General features: G+C 41.1%; 1 protein-coding gene across 3 annotated transcripts in view; it reads left to right on the top strand.

Annotated features, from left to right (window-relative positions):
• The window catches only part of PSTPIP1 (proline-serine-threonine phosphatase interacting protein 1), an 89905-nt gene that overhangs the window by 51387 nt on the left and 20648 nt on the right, over positions 1–17870 (top strand). For all 3 annotated transcript variants that reach the window (XM_067534676.1, XM_067534675.1, XM_067534677.1), the window contains exons 4-7: positions 12528–12562; positions 13330–13436; positions 15715–15777; positions 17448–17546. In XM_067534676.1, coding sequence (XP_067390777.1) covers positions 12528–12562; positions 13330–13436; positions 15715–15777; positions 17448–17546 — 304 coding nt within the window. The remainder of the gene's footprint in view (positions 1–12527; positions 12563–13329; positions 13437–15714; positions 15778–17447; positions 17547–17870) is intronic.

The following is a 17870-nucleotide window of genomic DNA, read 5'->3' as shown; positions in this document are numbered from 1 at the left end:
CCCAGTGCATGCTGGGGCCTTGGTGCATTGTGGACCTTGGGGTGCAGGTGGCTTGGAGGCCCTACTGGAAGAGCTGGGAAAAGCAGCCACCAGACCAGAACTTTAAAGGAAGCAGTAGGGTATATCAGTGCAAGTATGGTCAAGGTTTTCAGAGTTTTTAACTGAAACAAAACCTAAGATATTTGTATGACTGTAGCCTAAAATTGAAGGCAAAGTCACATCTGCATGAATGTTACACGGGGAGGAGGGAGGATGGATTTAGGATTTTTAACTCCTCCAATCTTTGGACTCGATCATCACTCTGAAGCCTGTGAGACCGGATTGTCATATTTTGGCAAAAGTGGCAAAGATATGGAAAACATCGGTAAGTGTCACACAAGTGGGACAGGATGTCCCCAAAGGTTTTTTTTTTAAATGGCAAGGTTTTTCAACTGAACAACAAGCTGCACTGAGTTTGCAAGTGCTCCAGGGTAAGTTTACTGTCAAGAACCTGGGCCTGCAGCAGAACTTGTCTCCAGGCAGCCGCATCACAACGCTGGCCTGCAGCAGCGGCCTGATTGGCCACGCCACCTGACTGACTGGATAGGCCAGCAGGCCGGCTGGTAAGCCAGCAGCAACTCGCTGGCTGCCCAGTGCTCGTGCCCAACCCTGTGCCTGCTCCTGTGTGACCTGGTTCCTGCTGCTCCTGGGTGCTTGCCTATGCCCTGCCCCTGCCTTGAGCCCTCTTTGCCTGCTACCCTGCCTGCTCCAGTTCACGACTCCGGCTTGACAGTTGGCTCCAGCTTCCGACCTTGGTCCCTGACTCTCACCTCGACCACCAGGCTAGACCGCCCTTGTCCTGGTTGGGTGACATTTGCAGAGTCACGGTGCCTTGACACATTATGGCTGATTCACAGCCAAACTTGTGCCCTTTGTGTTGAAGAGAAAGAGCCCTTCTGTGCTGCAAAGTGGCTCCATGCACTAGCACAGGAGTGTTCCCTGGCTCTGAGTGACACCAGGACCACTGAGCTTCCCTGAGCAAATGAGTTGGCGAGCCTGATTTTCAGAGATGCTGAGCCTCCACAACTCCAGCTGAAACAGGCCCTGGGGAGCTCTAATAAAGAAGATGCAGAAGCTGGTTAAGTCTTGCCTTTCCTAGCAGGTTGGCTTATTTTATTTTTATTCTTTGCCTGTCTTCTGTCCTTGTCTCTTCTCATGCACATTATCTCCTCCTTTTTTTCCTCCCCTTTCCCACTCTGCCATCCCCTTCAGACTACAGGGAAGGGACATTCCTGCAGGCTCATTTCCATTGTGCACTTCTCCACAGTGCTCGAAACAGTGAGAATCCTGCACTGAGCATAAACTTGAGTCTCTCAAATAGAAAGCAAAATTCATGACAGACTTTATTCACCATGTATAAATATAGCAAGTCTTTCACAGGAAGGAACTCAGATACTACAGTGATAAGCACAGTATGAGAACCTACATAGAACAGTACTGGTCATGTGGACTTTTTTGTATTGGGCATGTAAACAAGGCACTCTGACTTGCTGCTCAAATTGTTTTGGAAGACTGCTTCCCTGGACGGTAACTTTTCAGCAGAACTGTTATTCTCCACCCTCAGGCCCTGATCTTTGAAAGGGTCTGCACATTGTACTTTGAGGTCAGTAGGACTCTATGTAAGAGTAAGGGACCAGGTGTATGGATCCCATTGCAGGACCCAAGAATAGATTAGATTTGGCATGAAATGAGGCAGAGAGAAGCCGTGAGACGACAGATCGTTTATAGAAGATGTGGTTATGCTACATCAGTCCCTTTGTAGTTTAGGTATTGTTAGGCTGGTGTAGGAATGTGGGTCATTGTTGGAGAGACTAAGGAAGTAAGTGTACTTTTTCAGTCTCAGTTATCTGTTGAAAAGTTGTGGACTTTCAACTAACCTATATTTCCATTGCTCTCATTATAGGTTTGATGAAAAGATTTACCTCCTATCTAAATAAAAATGAGTGAAAAAGCTTAGTTATATGTTTAAAGCCATTATGTTACTTGCTTTATTTTTTTTAACTTTATGATACAAATGTTATAGGTGATTCTGGAGGTGTTTGCATTCTCTTATACTTAGCATATGACTAAACAACCTGGCATCAGAAGCAAAGTCTTTGTATGTTGAGCAGTGGCTGAATTTATGATTCATCATAATACATCTAAAAGAGCTAGCAAAGTTGGCCTCCAAATTCTTTAATTGTATGCTCTAACCTGACATAAGATCTGGTACTGGCTAAGCTCCCCTATTGGGGGCCTGGTTGCAATATGGTATTCCCCCAACACAGTTTTTAACTGGTGCAGCTAGCTAGGTCAATCCTAGGTGGGGGATATAGGGCTGACCTCAACTAGCCACACTGAGATAAAAGTTTTCTGCGCCTTGTCCGTAGTAGTGTCTAGTGTACACTAGAAAAGATTTACTGGTATAGATACACAGGGAAACGCTCCTACTGTAGATGCAGCTTATACTGGCAAAAGTGTGCTTATACCAGTTTGCTGAACTACACCATCAAAAGGGCTTTAGTAGATATAATTGGGTCTACGTTAGGGGTTTTGCTGGCATACAAATAATCACCCCCCCGACGTGATTATACCAGTAAAAGTTTCTAGCGTAGACCTGGCCTCAAGATAACCATCACCATGTAAAAACACACTGCTTTTTGCAGTGTAAACATAGCCCCAGACTCATAATATGTGGGATGACACAAACAGCCTTTTAACTCATTTCCCAAACCATGCTACAGCCTTGGACTTTGCAAAAGACTAGCATGATTGTTGAGAACAAAATTAAACCAAGGAACCGAAGGACATGAAGCGAAAAAATTCTTTAATTGCCTATAAGTCAATGCTAGGAACCTGGGTAAAAAACAAGAGGGATTGGAATGGCTTATTTATGAGCATAAATTTGATCTAGTTGGTGTTACTGAAACCTGGTGGAATGAGTCACATGACTGGAATGTTAAAATCAGTGGTTATAACCTATTTAGGAAGGATCACGTAGGCAAAAGGAATGGGGAGAGGAGTGGCACTATGTAAAAAATTATTTGTATCCAAGTCACTGACAACTCACAAGAAAATGATCTTGACCACATATGGATCAATGTCCTAACAAATAAAGCAAGATGAGGTATTAGGTGGTGTCTGCTACAGACCACCAAATCACACTAGGGAACAGGATGACCACTTCCTTACGCACCTATCTATAATGAGTAGGAACAAAAACTGCATGATCAGGGGGGACTTCAATTTGAGAGACATATGCTGGAGGTCTAATCCTGCCAGGAGTGAAAACATCCTTGGAATTTCTAAATATCGTAGATGATAGTTTCCTAACTCAAAATGTTGCATCCGATATGGGGAAATTCTATATTAGATCTTGTTTTGACAGATAAAGAGGAATTCATCACACAACTAAAAATGAATGGTAGCTTAGGTACAATTGATCATGACTTGATCACATTTGTAAAGTGCAAACAGAATAAAATCCAGACCAGTAACATATGTACTCGGGGCTTTAAGAGGGCCAGTTTCATGAAGCTGAAAACAATTATGAGCCAAATCAGCTATGGGGAAGAATTTAATTTAAAAAAATGTAAGTGATAGTTGGGAGTTGTTTAAGAACACTTTACTAGATGCCCCAAAAGCCACAATCAAGAAAGAAGGCTATATTGGTTAAAAAACAGACCTGGTTTAGAGGGGAAATGAAGCCATCTAGAAACAAAAAAAGAAAGGGGAAGCTGACAGTAATGAATATAAATCAGAAGCTAGGAATTGTAGGAAATTAATAAGGGAAGCAAAAGGCTACAAGGAGATATCTATGGGCAGCAGAGTTAAGGACATTAAAGAGGAGGGTTTTTTAAGAGTACTAGGAACAAAAAGAATCCTAACAACGATATTGGTTCATTAATAGATGGAAAGGGTAGAATTATCAATAATAATTCAGAAGAGGCAGAAGTGTTCTTTAAATATTTGTTTTGTATTTAGGAAAAAACATGTTGCAGTCATATCATATGAGGAGGATAACACTCCTTCCATTTCACTAATATCTTGTGCAGGTGTTAAACAGCAGATACTGAAGCCAGACATTTTTAAGGCCCAGATAGTGTGGATCCAGAAATTTAAAAAGAAATCTCTGAGGAGGTTGCTGGACCACTAATGTTGATTTTCAAAAATTTTTGGAACATCGGGGAAGTCCCAGAATACTGGAAAATGCTAATGTTGTGCCAATATTTTAAAAGGGTAAATGGACTGTCCTGGGTAATTATAGGTCTGCCAATCTGACATTGATTTCAGGCAAGATAATGGAGTGACTGATTAATAAAGAACTCAATTAATAAAGAATTAAAAATGGGTAGTATAAATTAATGCCAGTCAAAATGGGTTTATGGAAAACAGATCCTGTCACATTAACTTGATTTTTTATGAGATTACAAGTATGATAATAAAGATAATAATATTGATGTAATATTATAATATACTTTTAGACTTCTGTAAGGCATTTAACTTGATACTGCGTGATATTCTGATTAAAAGACTAGACCTATATCAAATTAACATGGTACATACTAAATGGATTAAAAACTGGCTAACTGATAGGTCTCAAAATGTAACTGTAAACAGAGAATCATCACTGGGCAGGTGTGTTTCCACTGGGGTCCCTCAAGGATTGCTTCTTGACCCTACACTATTTAACATTTTTATCAGTTACTGGAATAAAACTTAAAATCATCACTGATAAAGATTGACCGCCGTCTGATGACAGAACAGACTGAGGCCAAAGTAGGAAGTGTGAAATTTAAAGACTCATCTTTAGAGGATCTCAGGTATGAGGATGCTGCTGCCTTACTTGGAGAGACTATTGACCAACTACAGCTAATACTGGATGGAAGAGCTGTGAAGAACTTCAGAATCTATGAGCCAAATTCATTGGTGATAAAAGTTATGCATGCCTCCTAGACAACAGAAACAAACAACCTGTCATCACTGCATGTAGATGGCAATGACACTGAATGGGTGAATTGTTTTATCTATCTGGGTAGTCAGTTGACAGCAGGATGTTCCTTAACCAAAGAAGTCACACATTGGATTTTACGTTAGTGGCATATCGGCATCTTCAAAGGTCTCTGTTTGGATGGCAGGATGTTTGTGTTACAGCTAAGATACAAATGTTCAATGCAGTAGTAAGGACAACTCTGTCATATGGAGCAAAATGGCAGTTAAAAACAGCTGAGGAGAGGGAACTAAACAGTTTTCAATGTCAAAAGCCATGGCATATTCTTAACGTCCGTTGGTTTGATTTTGTCACAAATGAGGAGATCCTTAGTGCCATCTTGCATCGGTTGAGAATAAGATGACTGCAATGGTGGGGTCCTATCCACCGTGCAGAAGAAGATATGCTTTTACAGGAGTCTTACATAGCTGAGGCTGACAGAAGTAGAGTATAAGGCTGATGACGAATGAGGTTAGAAGATGCAATTTTGAGAGGTTTAGGAAACCTAAATTGCCCTAATTATGACTTTTGCTGAAGGAAGATGACTTGCTAGGAATCATTCAAGGCGGAAGTCCATTCTACTTGCCATCACAGCTACAACACAGCCATGTGAAACTGCTGGATAAAATTTGCAGATGACACAAAAATTAGAGTGGTAAATAACGACAAGAAAAGGTCACTGATACAGAGCGATGTGGATTGCTTGGTAAGCTGGGGGTAAACAAGTAATAGATTTTAATACGGCTAAATGTGTCCCTCAAGGAACAAAGAATGTAGGCCACACTTACATGATGTGGGGGGGAGGCTCTATTCTGGGAAAAAGGTGACTCTGAAAAAAGATTTTGAGGTTATGGTGGATAATCAGCTGAACTTGAGCTCCCAGTGCAGTGCTGTGGCAAGAAGCTAATGCAATCCTTGGATGCATAAAACAGGGAAATCTTAAATAGGAGTGGAGAGGTTATTTTACCTCAGAATTTGATATTGGTGCAAACACTGCTGGAATACTGTCTCCAGTTCTGGTGTCCACAATTCAAGAAGGATATTAGTAAGCTGGAGAGAGTTTACATCAGAGCCACAAGAATGATTAAAAGGTTAGAAAACATGCTTTATCAAGCTCATTCTATTTAGCTTAACAAGAAAAGGATAAGGTGTGTCTTGATCACAGTTTTTAAGTACCTACATGGGAAACAAATATTTAAAAATGGGTCTTCAATCTAGCAGAGAAAGGAACAACATGGTCCACTGGCTGAAAGCTAGACAAATTCAGATAAGAAATACTGCATACATTTTTAACAGTGAGGATAATTAACTATTGGAACAATTTATCAAGGGTCATGGTGGAATCTTCATCATTGGCAATTTTAAAACAAACAAAGATTGCATATTTTTCTAAAAGATCTGCTCTAGGAATTATTTTGGGCAAGTTCTATGGCCTGTGTTATACAGGAGTTAGTCCTTCTGGCCTTAGAATCTATGAATTAAAAACATAGTTTAGTCCAGATACTGTTAGTTTAGAACCAAAACAGATGTTAACCATTGCTGTGGAAGAAAGAAAGGGGACTGATATTTAACTGGTCTCCTGATATGCAGCTGGGACTAATTCACCTGGGGCACAGAGTAGACCCAGCCAGCAACGAGTGTTCTCCTTAATGATGAAGAGTCTGCATAGCAGAGGCAATGGTCTCTCACTCTCCGTTTTAAAAAGACAACACTTTTTATAAAGAGAACAATGTGCATCGTGTTGCTGTTATTTATAAAAATATGACTGAGGTAATGTTATTTTCCATTCTATTCACTAAGCGAAGGAAAAAATAAACTGTGGTTTTCCTGTCAGAAGAGTCAGTGTTATATCTTCCTGTATATCAATAGTAAGGGCACTTCACAAATTACTGAGTTAGACTATTCTGAGCTTGAGGAAGGGGGTGAGACATTCAGAAAAACTCAAATTGACACAGCAAAGATTCCACTTTTCAGTTGAAACCACATGTGAGGTCAGTGTTCCCTGAGATATACGGTTCCTTTAACAACAACTGAGGAAAGGGGCTTTGAACCACAGCTCATTCACACACAACTGAACCTCGTTTAGTGGGCAAGCAAGGGTAAAAAACAGACACCACAGAAAAAATGTTAGTGGATATAGAGAAAGGAGCTTGGAGCACAAAGAGTGAGAGAGTGGGCTTACAGAGAAGCTAAGCAGAGATATGGGTTGCTAGCAACAGGAAGTGCATCTAGTATACATTAGAACATTTTGTATCCGTTTCACAGCATTGTGCACTGGTGCTAGCAAGGGTGTAAACACCAGCACAGACAGGATGCAGATGATTTTACCCACTCTATCATGAAACCAGGCTTTCATGATACAGTGGTGAAAGTGCCGAGTCCTATCCACAGCTAGAGTTGACATTATCACTAGCATTGGTACAACTGCACTTTTGCCGGAGAACAGGTAACAACATTTTCTAGTGCAGACAGTCTATAAAGCAAAGAGAGAGAATGCTTAGCAGGAGATACGGCAAAAGGACAGGAGTAGGAGGTAGGGCAGCCACCTAAGTTTTAAGGAAACAAATGACATCTGTATGAAAAATAAGGGACGGAACTTAGTTTTAAGGATCATCATCCCATATCCCGGTACAAAATCCTACTTCTGATCACAGGATACTTTGCATGATCAATGCTTGAAAACAGATTTATAATCTGATCCAATTCTTTTCAGCAGTTCCATGTGGACTATGAGAAATTAGGAACCAAACAAGGGCCAGCCTTGAGAGATGGGCAAGCAAAGAGAAGAAAACCAGGGTCAATTTTAAAGTGACCAATCCCTGCAATGTCTATCCAGTCAAAAAAGCTACAAGGGGAGGCAGTGTTGCCTAGTGGATAAAATACTGGAGAGGGACTCAGGAGATCTGGGTTCTATTCCTGGTTCAGCCACTGGTCTGCTGGGTGATCTTGGGCAAGTCGCTTCATTTCTCTGCATTGCGCTTTGAGATCTACAAATGGCAAACACTATATAAGAGCCGGGTATTATTATTAATTATAGTGAAAATCTTCCCTGCTCCTTATCCCACATCTTCATATTTCCACACAAGGTATAAACTCATCTAGGAAAGAAACTCACATGATGATTGCTTCTGACTAAGTACCCTGGAAAAGCAATGCTCATGTTTTTAACGTGCACATTACAAAATATTTCAGGAAACACTTAATTCTTTCAACAGTGCTGAATTTTTAAATGTCATAAAAATACTGCAAGGAATGAAATCTCTAGTACATGTCAGTAGCCTAGTTAATGGAAAAAGGTTTCAGCCACTAGATGGCAAAAATCACCTGAAGTTACTCCTTGTTTACTGCTTCATCTGCCCTAGCCCCCTGGACTCCAACCCCAAGTTCAGCCTTGTCATTTCTCTGCCAAGGTTTCAGATGAAAACTGGGTCTTTAAATTCATGCTTGACTAAGTGCAAGGCTTTAAGTAAACAAGATACATTTCTAGCAACATTTCACAAGGGTATTAGCAAGCGGGTTTGCTGTGTGGAGGTTCCAGGTTAAGGCTGACACTGTCTGTAATCAACTTAATAACCCTCCTAGACTTGACATAGTAACACTTTTTTCCCCTTAAAAATGTGAGTGTGGAGACAATGAATTTTGTTCAAACGGACTAAAACTGAGGCAGCCCCACCCCCACAGACATCAGAACAAAATCATTACAAATCTCAATAGGAAATCACACCCACAGAGAGAGGGGCTCTGAAATGAGAGGCTTTATTTAGTTACCATGCATTCAAGACTACTAGCAAAATTAAATTACAGGCATCTCGCACATACATCTCTGTCAAATCTTTCTTAACCCCTTCACAGCTACATCCTGGTGTATTGCAATGAGATATTCCATCTATATGTCAGAGCTTCAGAAGGTGATGTATTGCTGATATATGAAGCTGTACCTGGTATATTGTGTAGCCCTCAAGTGCTTAAAGAGATATTTGAAAGGTTCTTAGGCCTGACATTTGACCTACCTATTCTCCCTCACGACTGCAAAGTTTATGGGTATTTCTATACCCCCAAGCCCCACAAAAAGGTTAATTCAATGACTTGTTTATTTTAAAAGAGAATTGGTTTGAATGCTAATTAATCTGCATGCAAATCTGTGGTCTTACTTCTAAAAAGTGTTGGGGGAACGGAGCAGGTCACTCTTTCATGCAAGAAGCGAAAGGTCAGATTTTTTTAACCCGAGTCTAGTCTGAGTATACACGTGTGGCAAATTGATCTCCCACCTGCTTGTAGCCAGGGGCATTATTATAGCCTAGTGGAAGACAGACTAATCCTCTCCCACTCAAAGGGCTTTCAGAAGAAAGTAAATCACAACACTTGGCTTCCTTTCATGAATCATTCTAATAGCATAGTCCACCTCAAAACTAGAGAGTAAACTCCTTTTTCCCCTGGTATTGAGAATGTATCTTTCTTCAGTTCCAATACAGCAATTTAACTACATCTGGCAGAAACTAACACCTCAGGCTCCAGGAAAAAACTCTGTAGATCAACATGCTGTGCAAATAGTATGCGCAAACAGTAAATGTCCTGGGTTTGTCTCTTTGGTTCAAAGTTCTAGTTTTTATATCAATATTTGTATGCTGCTTTGATGAAGTTTCTAATAGCATGCCCCACCCTCACTATAAGATATATATGAAAGCAATGACCAATTTATATTGTAAGTTATATTTACTTTTTTTTTAAAATCCTGCCACTCATACCATCTAAAGCAAAAATGGATAAGTCACCCATTGTAGTCAGTTTATTATTTGATTTCAAATTTGGTTAAAAAGACTCCATATCTGAGCCCTTATGCTCCAAGTGTCAGTTTGCATCAAAAGTTTCCCCCAGCCAAGTTATTCAATTTTGGAAATGCGGGGATAAAATGAAATGTAAGGGCACCTTCAGAACAACAAAGGAGTACGATGAGTGTATCTTAAAAGACATTCAACCTTTTAACGATATCCTAGTGATCCAAGAAGACTCACAGGTACCTTGGAGCCTGCTTACACAGCAGAGGATTTTGAGAGCACCAACTTGAGCTTTTAAACAATTTTTTGTTTAGAGTCATCATGTATTCACAATGCAGTGAAGGGAATATTTTGTTGGTTTATACACACAAACAGCTGAAACAGTTTGAAAATAAGATGTATATTGATCATTTTTGGCTGAAAGGCTTTTTGTTTACACATTTTACAGGCAGCCAGGATAGCAAATCTTGAATCAGGACTCAAGAAGGTTTTCCTGATTCTCTTTGGGACCTGCATGATTGTGTCCATATTCTTCCCTTAAAGGTCCACAAGGGTGCTTCAAGACTGAAAAAGGGTCTTATTTCTCCTAGCTGCTTTATGTCCAATTTAAACCCTGAAAAAGCTCATGTGGAAGGACATAAGGTATCTAGACTACACTTCTTGCCCTGATGGCTAGGCATGTGCCAGGAAGAATGGGGAGGCAGCCAATATTTGAAGGTGCTAAAGATAACAGCATCAGGTCCCGTAGCATAGGTAGACGGTACAACGGGAAATTCTGCAGTAGCAGGCCCAGTTTCTGTCCTTGGATCTGTGCATGATTGAAGTCAACGAGAGCTGCATGCATGCATTCAAGGGCAGAAGGAGAGTCTATGTGATGAAGCAAACCTAATTCTTGCCCAGATGACAATTGCTACTTTCAAGTGGAGCTTAACAACTTCAGTCCACACAAGGACTGAGAATGGCAACCCTCTGCTGCAGAACTGGATTACATGTTCGAAGCTGTGGATGCTAAAGACACTGGATATGCTGACATGAAAAGACAAGGGCTACCAGTGGGCTAATTCAGCACCAGCTCTGCCAGGATTGCATATGGTGGAGGTGTTTTTAACATGAAACCTGACTGCAGCAAGACAAAAGCCAGGAATTTGCTTTCTCTTTAAATCCGATGTGAAGGCCACTTCTGGAATGTTTTTGAACATGGCTCCAAGTTTCAGCCAAAAGAAAAGCATCTGGAATTCCCACAGGAGGCATCAGTATTAGGGAGGGCAGGAGGCTGCACTACGCAGGGTACAAAGACCTGGAGTGTGGGTTTTGAGTGAGGTGCCTGCAGGCCTGTTCCTTTGGAAGCCAGGCTGCCATCGGGAGCCTGCACCTTGCCCAAAGTACCACAGAGCACGTGGGTTCCAGTGTGTGTCCCTCTGGCCTCCCAGGGTGGCCCTAGCTGTATATGATTTCCTCAGGGATCTCACCCATGTGTTGGTAGGGCCACACATCCCTCCCCACTCCCTGGTTGGCGAAATCTCATGCCTTCAGCCATTGAGTACTTTAGAAGCACCACTCCTGGGCTTTGCTGAGAACCCCTTCCCCTCTCATTGGTCAGATCAGGGTCTCTCTTTATCAACCCCTGTACAGACCTTTGGGAGGTCACATAGTCCATGTGCTGGACAGATTACCTTCTAAATTTGGTGCCGCTACAAAATACAATACACCCTATACTAAAACCACTGGTGCGCGTTCTCTTTACACCTGTGTGCAACGGAACAGCGATGCCCACGCCATCTCTCTCTGAATTACTCTTCTACCTCTTTGCTGTTCTTTCTACTGATTCATTAAAACATTTGCAGTGTGTTCCCTATTCATTTGCCCGATTGATCATTATTTACTCAACCCAGGACAACAACAGACAATATACTACTGTCCTTTACCAGCCTCCTGTGAAAAGCCATTATAAGACCCTGCCTCTTACTTTGACCCAGTTCCATCTGACTGTGCTTATATTGACCAGTGTAATGTTTTGTCTTGCTAGTCTCACTCTGTATTTTGCAGCCTGGTGGCAGAGCTTATTTATACTGCACTGGGAGGCTGTGAAAAGCCACTGCATTGTCCATGGTTTCAGACTCCTAGAGAGGTGTATATGATGCTCTGAATACCATGTTTTAATTTAGTTTCTTTAAAGAATTTGGAGATGGTACCACAAGGGGGTGCTGCAGAAGTGCAAGAGGGAGGTAATGTTATACAGCCAATGCATTGCTCCAGCTGTGAGAATTACTAAGGAGGAAAAACCTGATATACTAGTACAGCACTGAGCTCTGACTATAGAGGTCTTACCTCTCTCCGTCCTTAGAGATCTCCCCTTTTGGGCTACTATTCCAAAAATCAGTTATATTGGTCATTTGTTTTTCCCTGTATTCATGGTCTAACAAGACACCGATAGTTGTACAGACAAGTTTCTATTAACATGTGTAACAGCTAACACTGAGGGGTTGAAGGGTACAGTGCACCTGGAGTTCAGAAGCCAACATCTTAATTCCCTGCTTCATGAACCATTTTATTGCATTTCTTAATAACATATAAATGTAATCTCTCCTATTTGCATGGTCAGTTTCTTTTGATTGGGCTATTAAAGGTTTTACTTGTTTATTTATGTGTTTCTTTGAGAATAAAGGCTTGGTAGTGGAATTTTTTTTAGATTTGCAGTCTGTCATTGGTTGAGTTTCCTAATAAGTGTGTGTTTATTTTCTCAGCACATTGAAGGCAGCGTTTGAGGTCCTAAAGCAACGTAAGTTTATATCCTCCCTTCCCTGTTGGAGTCCTTTAATTGAGGGGTGGATTTGTCCTGGAGCCAAGCCATCAATGAAGAAGAACAGATTTTCCATTCCAAGTGTTTTACTGCCCATTATTTACACTCTTTACTATTCTAATCCACAGCATGGAGAGATGGCTATTCACAGGGGACAGTCCTCCCAGACAGCTCCATATTTAATCCAAAAGCCCTTTCCTGAATAGCATGGAATGTACCCACTAATAATCCACTAGCAGAGGAACAGCCAAGCTCCCATCCAAGATCCTTTGCTCCTTCTTCCTGAATTCCTAAGAAACCAAAGAGCCTTAAAACTGTTTCCAGTTTAGGTCCTCAGGTCTCTGCATTGGGGGAAATCCTTCCCCTCACAACCCAAACCTTAATGAGGGAAGGAGAGAGCCCTTAAAAAGAAAGGGGGAAAGGTTGGAGGAATCTGAAGAAGTGAAAGGGGGCCAGCTAAAACTATTTCTATTTACATGCTCCTACCATGCATGATCTTGGCATGTGTCACAAACAGCAGCAGTTCTGGTCACATGACTGGGGATTGGGATGAGACCTATACTCATTGAATTGATGAGTTAATATGATGATCTGAACAAAAAAAGTCCTCCCTAAGTTTCTGAGACTGCTCTGTGCATGTAAGTAATGCGTTCATGCCATCTACCAGCTAAGACCTGCTGAAAAACCTGACTTTGTATTATTAGGGGCCTTTTCATTGACTGTCTATAAATTCACATCTGTCTTAGAAATTGAAAATGTTGGAAACTCTCATATCCAGCTAGCAGTGATGCTGAAGGATGAACTGAAAGGAATAGAGGAATTCAGAGAAAGACAGAAGGAGCAACGAAAAAAGGTGAGGAAATATAAGAATGGTCAGACCACATCAGACCAGTAGCCCATTTATTCTGATATGTTGTCTCCTGCAGTGGGCTATGGATGCTTTCAGAGGATGATAAACCTCACCTCCCTTAAAGCTCCTAGCTATCTCCAGTCCTGTGGGGAAATCTCTCTCTCTGATCCCAGCTGGTGATTAGATAATGCTCTGAACTATGAAAACTGAGAGGCTTTGTCACTTTCACTCCCTAGCTAATGTAACTGCAGATGCTATTCTTATTCCTGTAAGTATTTAATCCCTTTTTAAAATGCTTGCTAAGCAGGTTGCTTCAATGATATCCTGCAAGAGAATAACAATACACTGAAACTGAAGCAGTAACAAAAGTTTGTGCATTGTGTTGAACTTGAAACCTAGGTAATAAGCACATTAGAAATCCCTGTTATAAATTATATCAATCTAGTATTCGCCAGAGGTATTGAATAAAAAAAAAATGTCTATGTTCAAGCCAGCTATTGTCCCCTTCGATCCTTCCAAATTCAGCATTCTTTGAACAAGGCATCTGCTAATAGAGTGACAGTGTTAATTTTTATGCCCTCCCCTCAAGGGTTGGACTAGAGGATCTCCTGAGGTCCCTTCTGACCCTAATTGTCTATGATTCTCTCTGGTTCTATTTGGGAATAAATAAAGGGCTTGGCTATTTGCCACTGAAAACAATGATGGTTTGTGGAAGCCATGCAAAAATTCCACATTCCATTCCCCTTTAAAACAAAATAGAACAAATCCAGGTAGTTCCAAGTGCATCAACCTTGTCATCTGTATAGCATAGGACAGACGGGAACACAGGTCAATGAAGCACTCCAGAATTTCAGAGTGGGTAAAAATTATCCTGTTTCTGTTTTCAGTGCTGCTTCTGATTTTCAAGCTCCACAGCTGCTTCATGAAGCACATTCAATTTAGAGACAATTCCATGTCTATTTCATGTTTTAATCAGTATTTATCTCCACCTTCACTCCATTTTACTACTTGGAGAGCTGTATGGAAACAGGAGCTTTTAAAATACTGCATTTCAAATTCTGCATTTGAAGGCTTTAAGACTAAGCTTTAATGGGAGTTGGGGAGAAGGCAGAGAATTCTTCTGGATTCTAAATATCTACTGCAGGTTTTTATTTCAGTCATGCACATGGCTGCTGAGAAAGTAGCACTACAACAAAAAATGCCGGCATTTCCAGTGATCTCCCAAAACACTCAATGTGTGTGTTTTTTGCTGGATCTGCAGCAGCACTCAGATTCACCATTTGGCCTGTACTCAGGCACCACCTCTGGTGGCATGAGGGAGAGTATTTCTTGAATAAGGTCTAAAGACTGCAGGATGAAACCCCTCCCTCAACCTTCCCCAGTGAAGAACTCTTGATTCCCTGAATTTCCCTGACATCACAAATGAGATTATCTAGGCATCAAGTTCAACACAGAGCTCCAACTTTTTGTTACCATTTCAATTTCAGTATATTTTAGTGCTCTGGCAGGATATTATAGAAACAACTGCTTAGCAAAAGTTTTAAAAAAAAAAGGGGGGGGGGGGGGGGGGATTAACACACAGCAGTAATCAGCCAAGGAGAATGGGAGAGAAGCATTACATCTATAGAAATTTCATAATCTGAAACAAAGCCAGCTGTGTTCAGATCAAGCTCTGTGAAAAAGACTGTCATGGGATGAGTCACGTTTGGCTGCTGAATACGGAAGGCTCTTGTTTTTGAGATTGGGGCTGGGTATTTCAAACCATGTGAGACTGAAGAAGAGGCTGGGACAATGCCTTTCACACTAACCAGTGGATGCACATGAAAATTAGGCAAGAACATAATCATCTGACAGAGGTAAAGTGGTACGTTATTAATCACAGAGGAACGGCTCACATTTGGAATGGATAGAAGTCCTTACTCAGCAAGGTGAGGCACTGGTTTGCCTGCACAAACACAGCAGCAGCACAAGATCCTCTCCCGGTGTTTGTGCTATTACGCACAACTCTGCTGACAAAGCTAATGTACAGTGTGATGGGGTATTATGCTATTTAAGCTTCTTGAGGAAAGGAGAGAAAATGAAGGCACGTCCTCTTGGCTATTAGTGGAAACCACTGAAGCAAAATTATCTTGGATTCATTTTTCCTGGCTTTGCATTGTTGCATTCTGTGTCATTTAGAACTGTGTCAGTTACAAAGCAATGTGAAGGCATTTTCCACACAGGAATGTGTTTCTTAGAAATTGTGCAAGGAGAAATACTTAGTCCTGTGTGTTTCTTACAGTACGAGATTGCAATGGATCGTGTACAAAAGAGCAAGGTGTCCCTTTATAAGAAAACAATGGAGGTAAGTTATGAGGTTTAATAATACATTCATCCAGTTGCAAACTATGGACAATTAGGGTGGGAGGGAGACATTTTCATCACAGACAGTATCTTAAAGGGATGTCAAGAATCTAGTGAAATAAAGTGAAGAGAGAGTGTGTGATTCCAACCCATGAGGTTAAGACATGGAAATTTGTTTTCCTGCCACACCCAGTTCAAGGTCTCTTACACACCTTGAGGGTTAACTTTGAGTTAGTGCCAGCTCCATTTTTGGTTTCAACAGTTTACAGGCTAAGATTTTTTTTCTGCCGTTCAGCCTGGCCTACTCTGCTTGGGGATTTGAAAGTCAAGTGAGTTCCTACTAGCTCATGCATCATCACCATCAGTGAAGAGTCTACAGGGTAAATGCGACATCAGGATCATCTGTGCAACTCCAATGGTATAAATGATGGCAGAATTTCATTCCGCCTTTGAACTTATGATGATGCATAAACAACAATAGAATCCAGCTCCTCTTGCTGAAGCTGTTAACTATGGAGGGCTAACAAGAGTGAAAAGCAGTGAAAAAACTTGTTTTTGTCACGGAGGTTAGCATCTGACTAGAAAAACACAGAGAGCTGCTCTGCTGATTAAGTAGTGCCATGTCTATAATGAGGAAAATGGTCATATTTTAACCTCCACTCTGATAACAATACCAGCATCCATCACCCAATTGTTCAGTTTTCAAAAACGTGCACCTTTGTGCTTTCTCTTATGCTGCCCCTATCCATGGGAAATGCTTCCTATCAAATCTATAATAGTAACTCCTTATTCTCCTTCAAATGTCTTCTTAAAATTCTCCTTTTCCATGATGCCACAATAAACTTGATGTCAGATAGGCAGCTGGTGTTCTGAAGTCCCTGGCTACCACATGGACAAATAGTGTTTCATTGCGCTTCCCCACATTTGCTATACCCACCTGCTTTTTGTTGCTTAAATTGTAGGCTCCTGAAAGGGAAGGGCTGCCTTTTTGTTTTGCTTGTTTGTACAGTGGCTAGCACAACGGAGCCCTGGATTGCAACTAGGCCACCTAGATGCTACTTAAGTGCAAGTGATCGCCAATCATTTTAAAAAGGACTTTGCACCTAGTGTGGACAGGGCGAGTCATGTTTAAAGATGGGGTAAGCTGGTCATAGTCAATCCTGTGGGATGCCTAGGGAGGCAGTGTGGTCTGCTGAATAGGGTACTGGGACTCAGGAGTTCTGGTTCTGTCATTCACCTGCTGTGTGCTTTGGGCAAGTCATTTCCCCTCCCACTCTTTGTCTGTCTTGTGTGTAGCAGAGCTGGTTGGAAATTTTCTGATAGAATCTCTCTGTTGGAAAACACTGATTCTTCAAAAACTAAACCCATGGCAGTACCATATGCAGGGATGCTGGAGTGGCCTGCTACGTGTGCTGCTCCTTTGACATGTCAGCACCCAGGCTGGTTTTCCTTCTCTATTTTAGATCCATCTCTTTGCGGGGTAAATTTAAATGGTTTCCTTTTCAATGTTAAAATTAAAATTAATTTTTAAAAAGTTTTTAAAACGTAAATTGTTCCATCATAATGCCTGAATGTAGATTTGTTCCCCTTATCTGCAGAAGAGACCATGTCAACATGGAGAGGTTATCGATCACAAAAAGAAAATATTCTTTTGAATTTATTTTAATACAGTCAAAGAAGACCTATCAGCAGAAGTGCAAGGATGCGGATGAGGCTGAGCTGACCCTCGAGAGGATAACTTCTTCAGGCAACCAAAAGCAAACAGAAAAGGTATTGAGACCACAGTGCTATTTAAGCAATGGTAGCAGACAGCTCTGTAGTTTTCATAGTCACAGAATGTGAAGAATGTGATGGAACAACCAGTTTTGCATAGGAGCTTGCACATTTCAGAGGCTTTTCTGTTCTAATTCACATAGTAAAATTTACTAGGAAATTTTCCTCCACAGATTGTTCAAAAGGCACAGTCTATCAATAGAATTGGAACAAGTTCACAGTTGCCTGTGTTTTAAAAAGCATTGGAGGCTGAGAGATTTATTGAGGCAATTGGTACGGTCTATCATTAGAATGCAAATTCAATTGCTTCCTGAATCCTAA

Source organism: Emydura macquarii, unplaced genomic scaffold, assembly GCF_026122565.2.
Source record: "Emydura macquarii macquarii isolate MOO-44397 ecotype Brisbane River unplaced genomic scaffold, CSIRO-AGI_Emac_v2 contig_3451, whole genome shotgun sequence".
NCBI classification, from domain to species: domain Eukaryota; kingdom Metazoa; phylum Chordata; order Testudines; family Chelidae; genus Emydura; species Emydura macquarii.
This window is presented reverse-complemented; position numbering and strand designations above follow the sequence as displayed.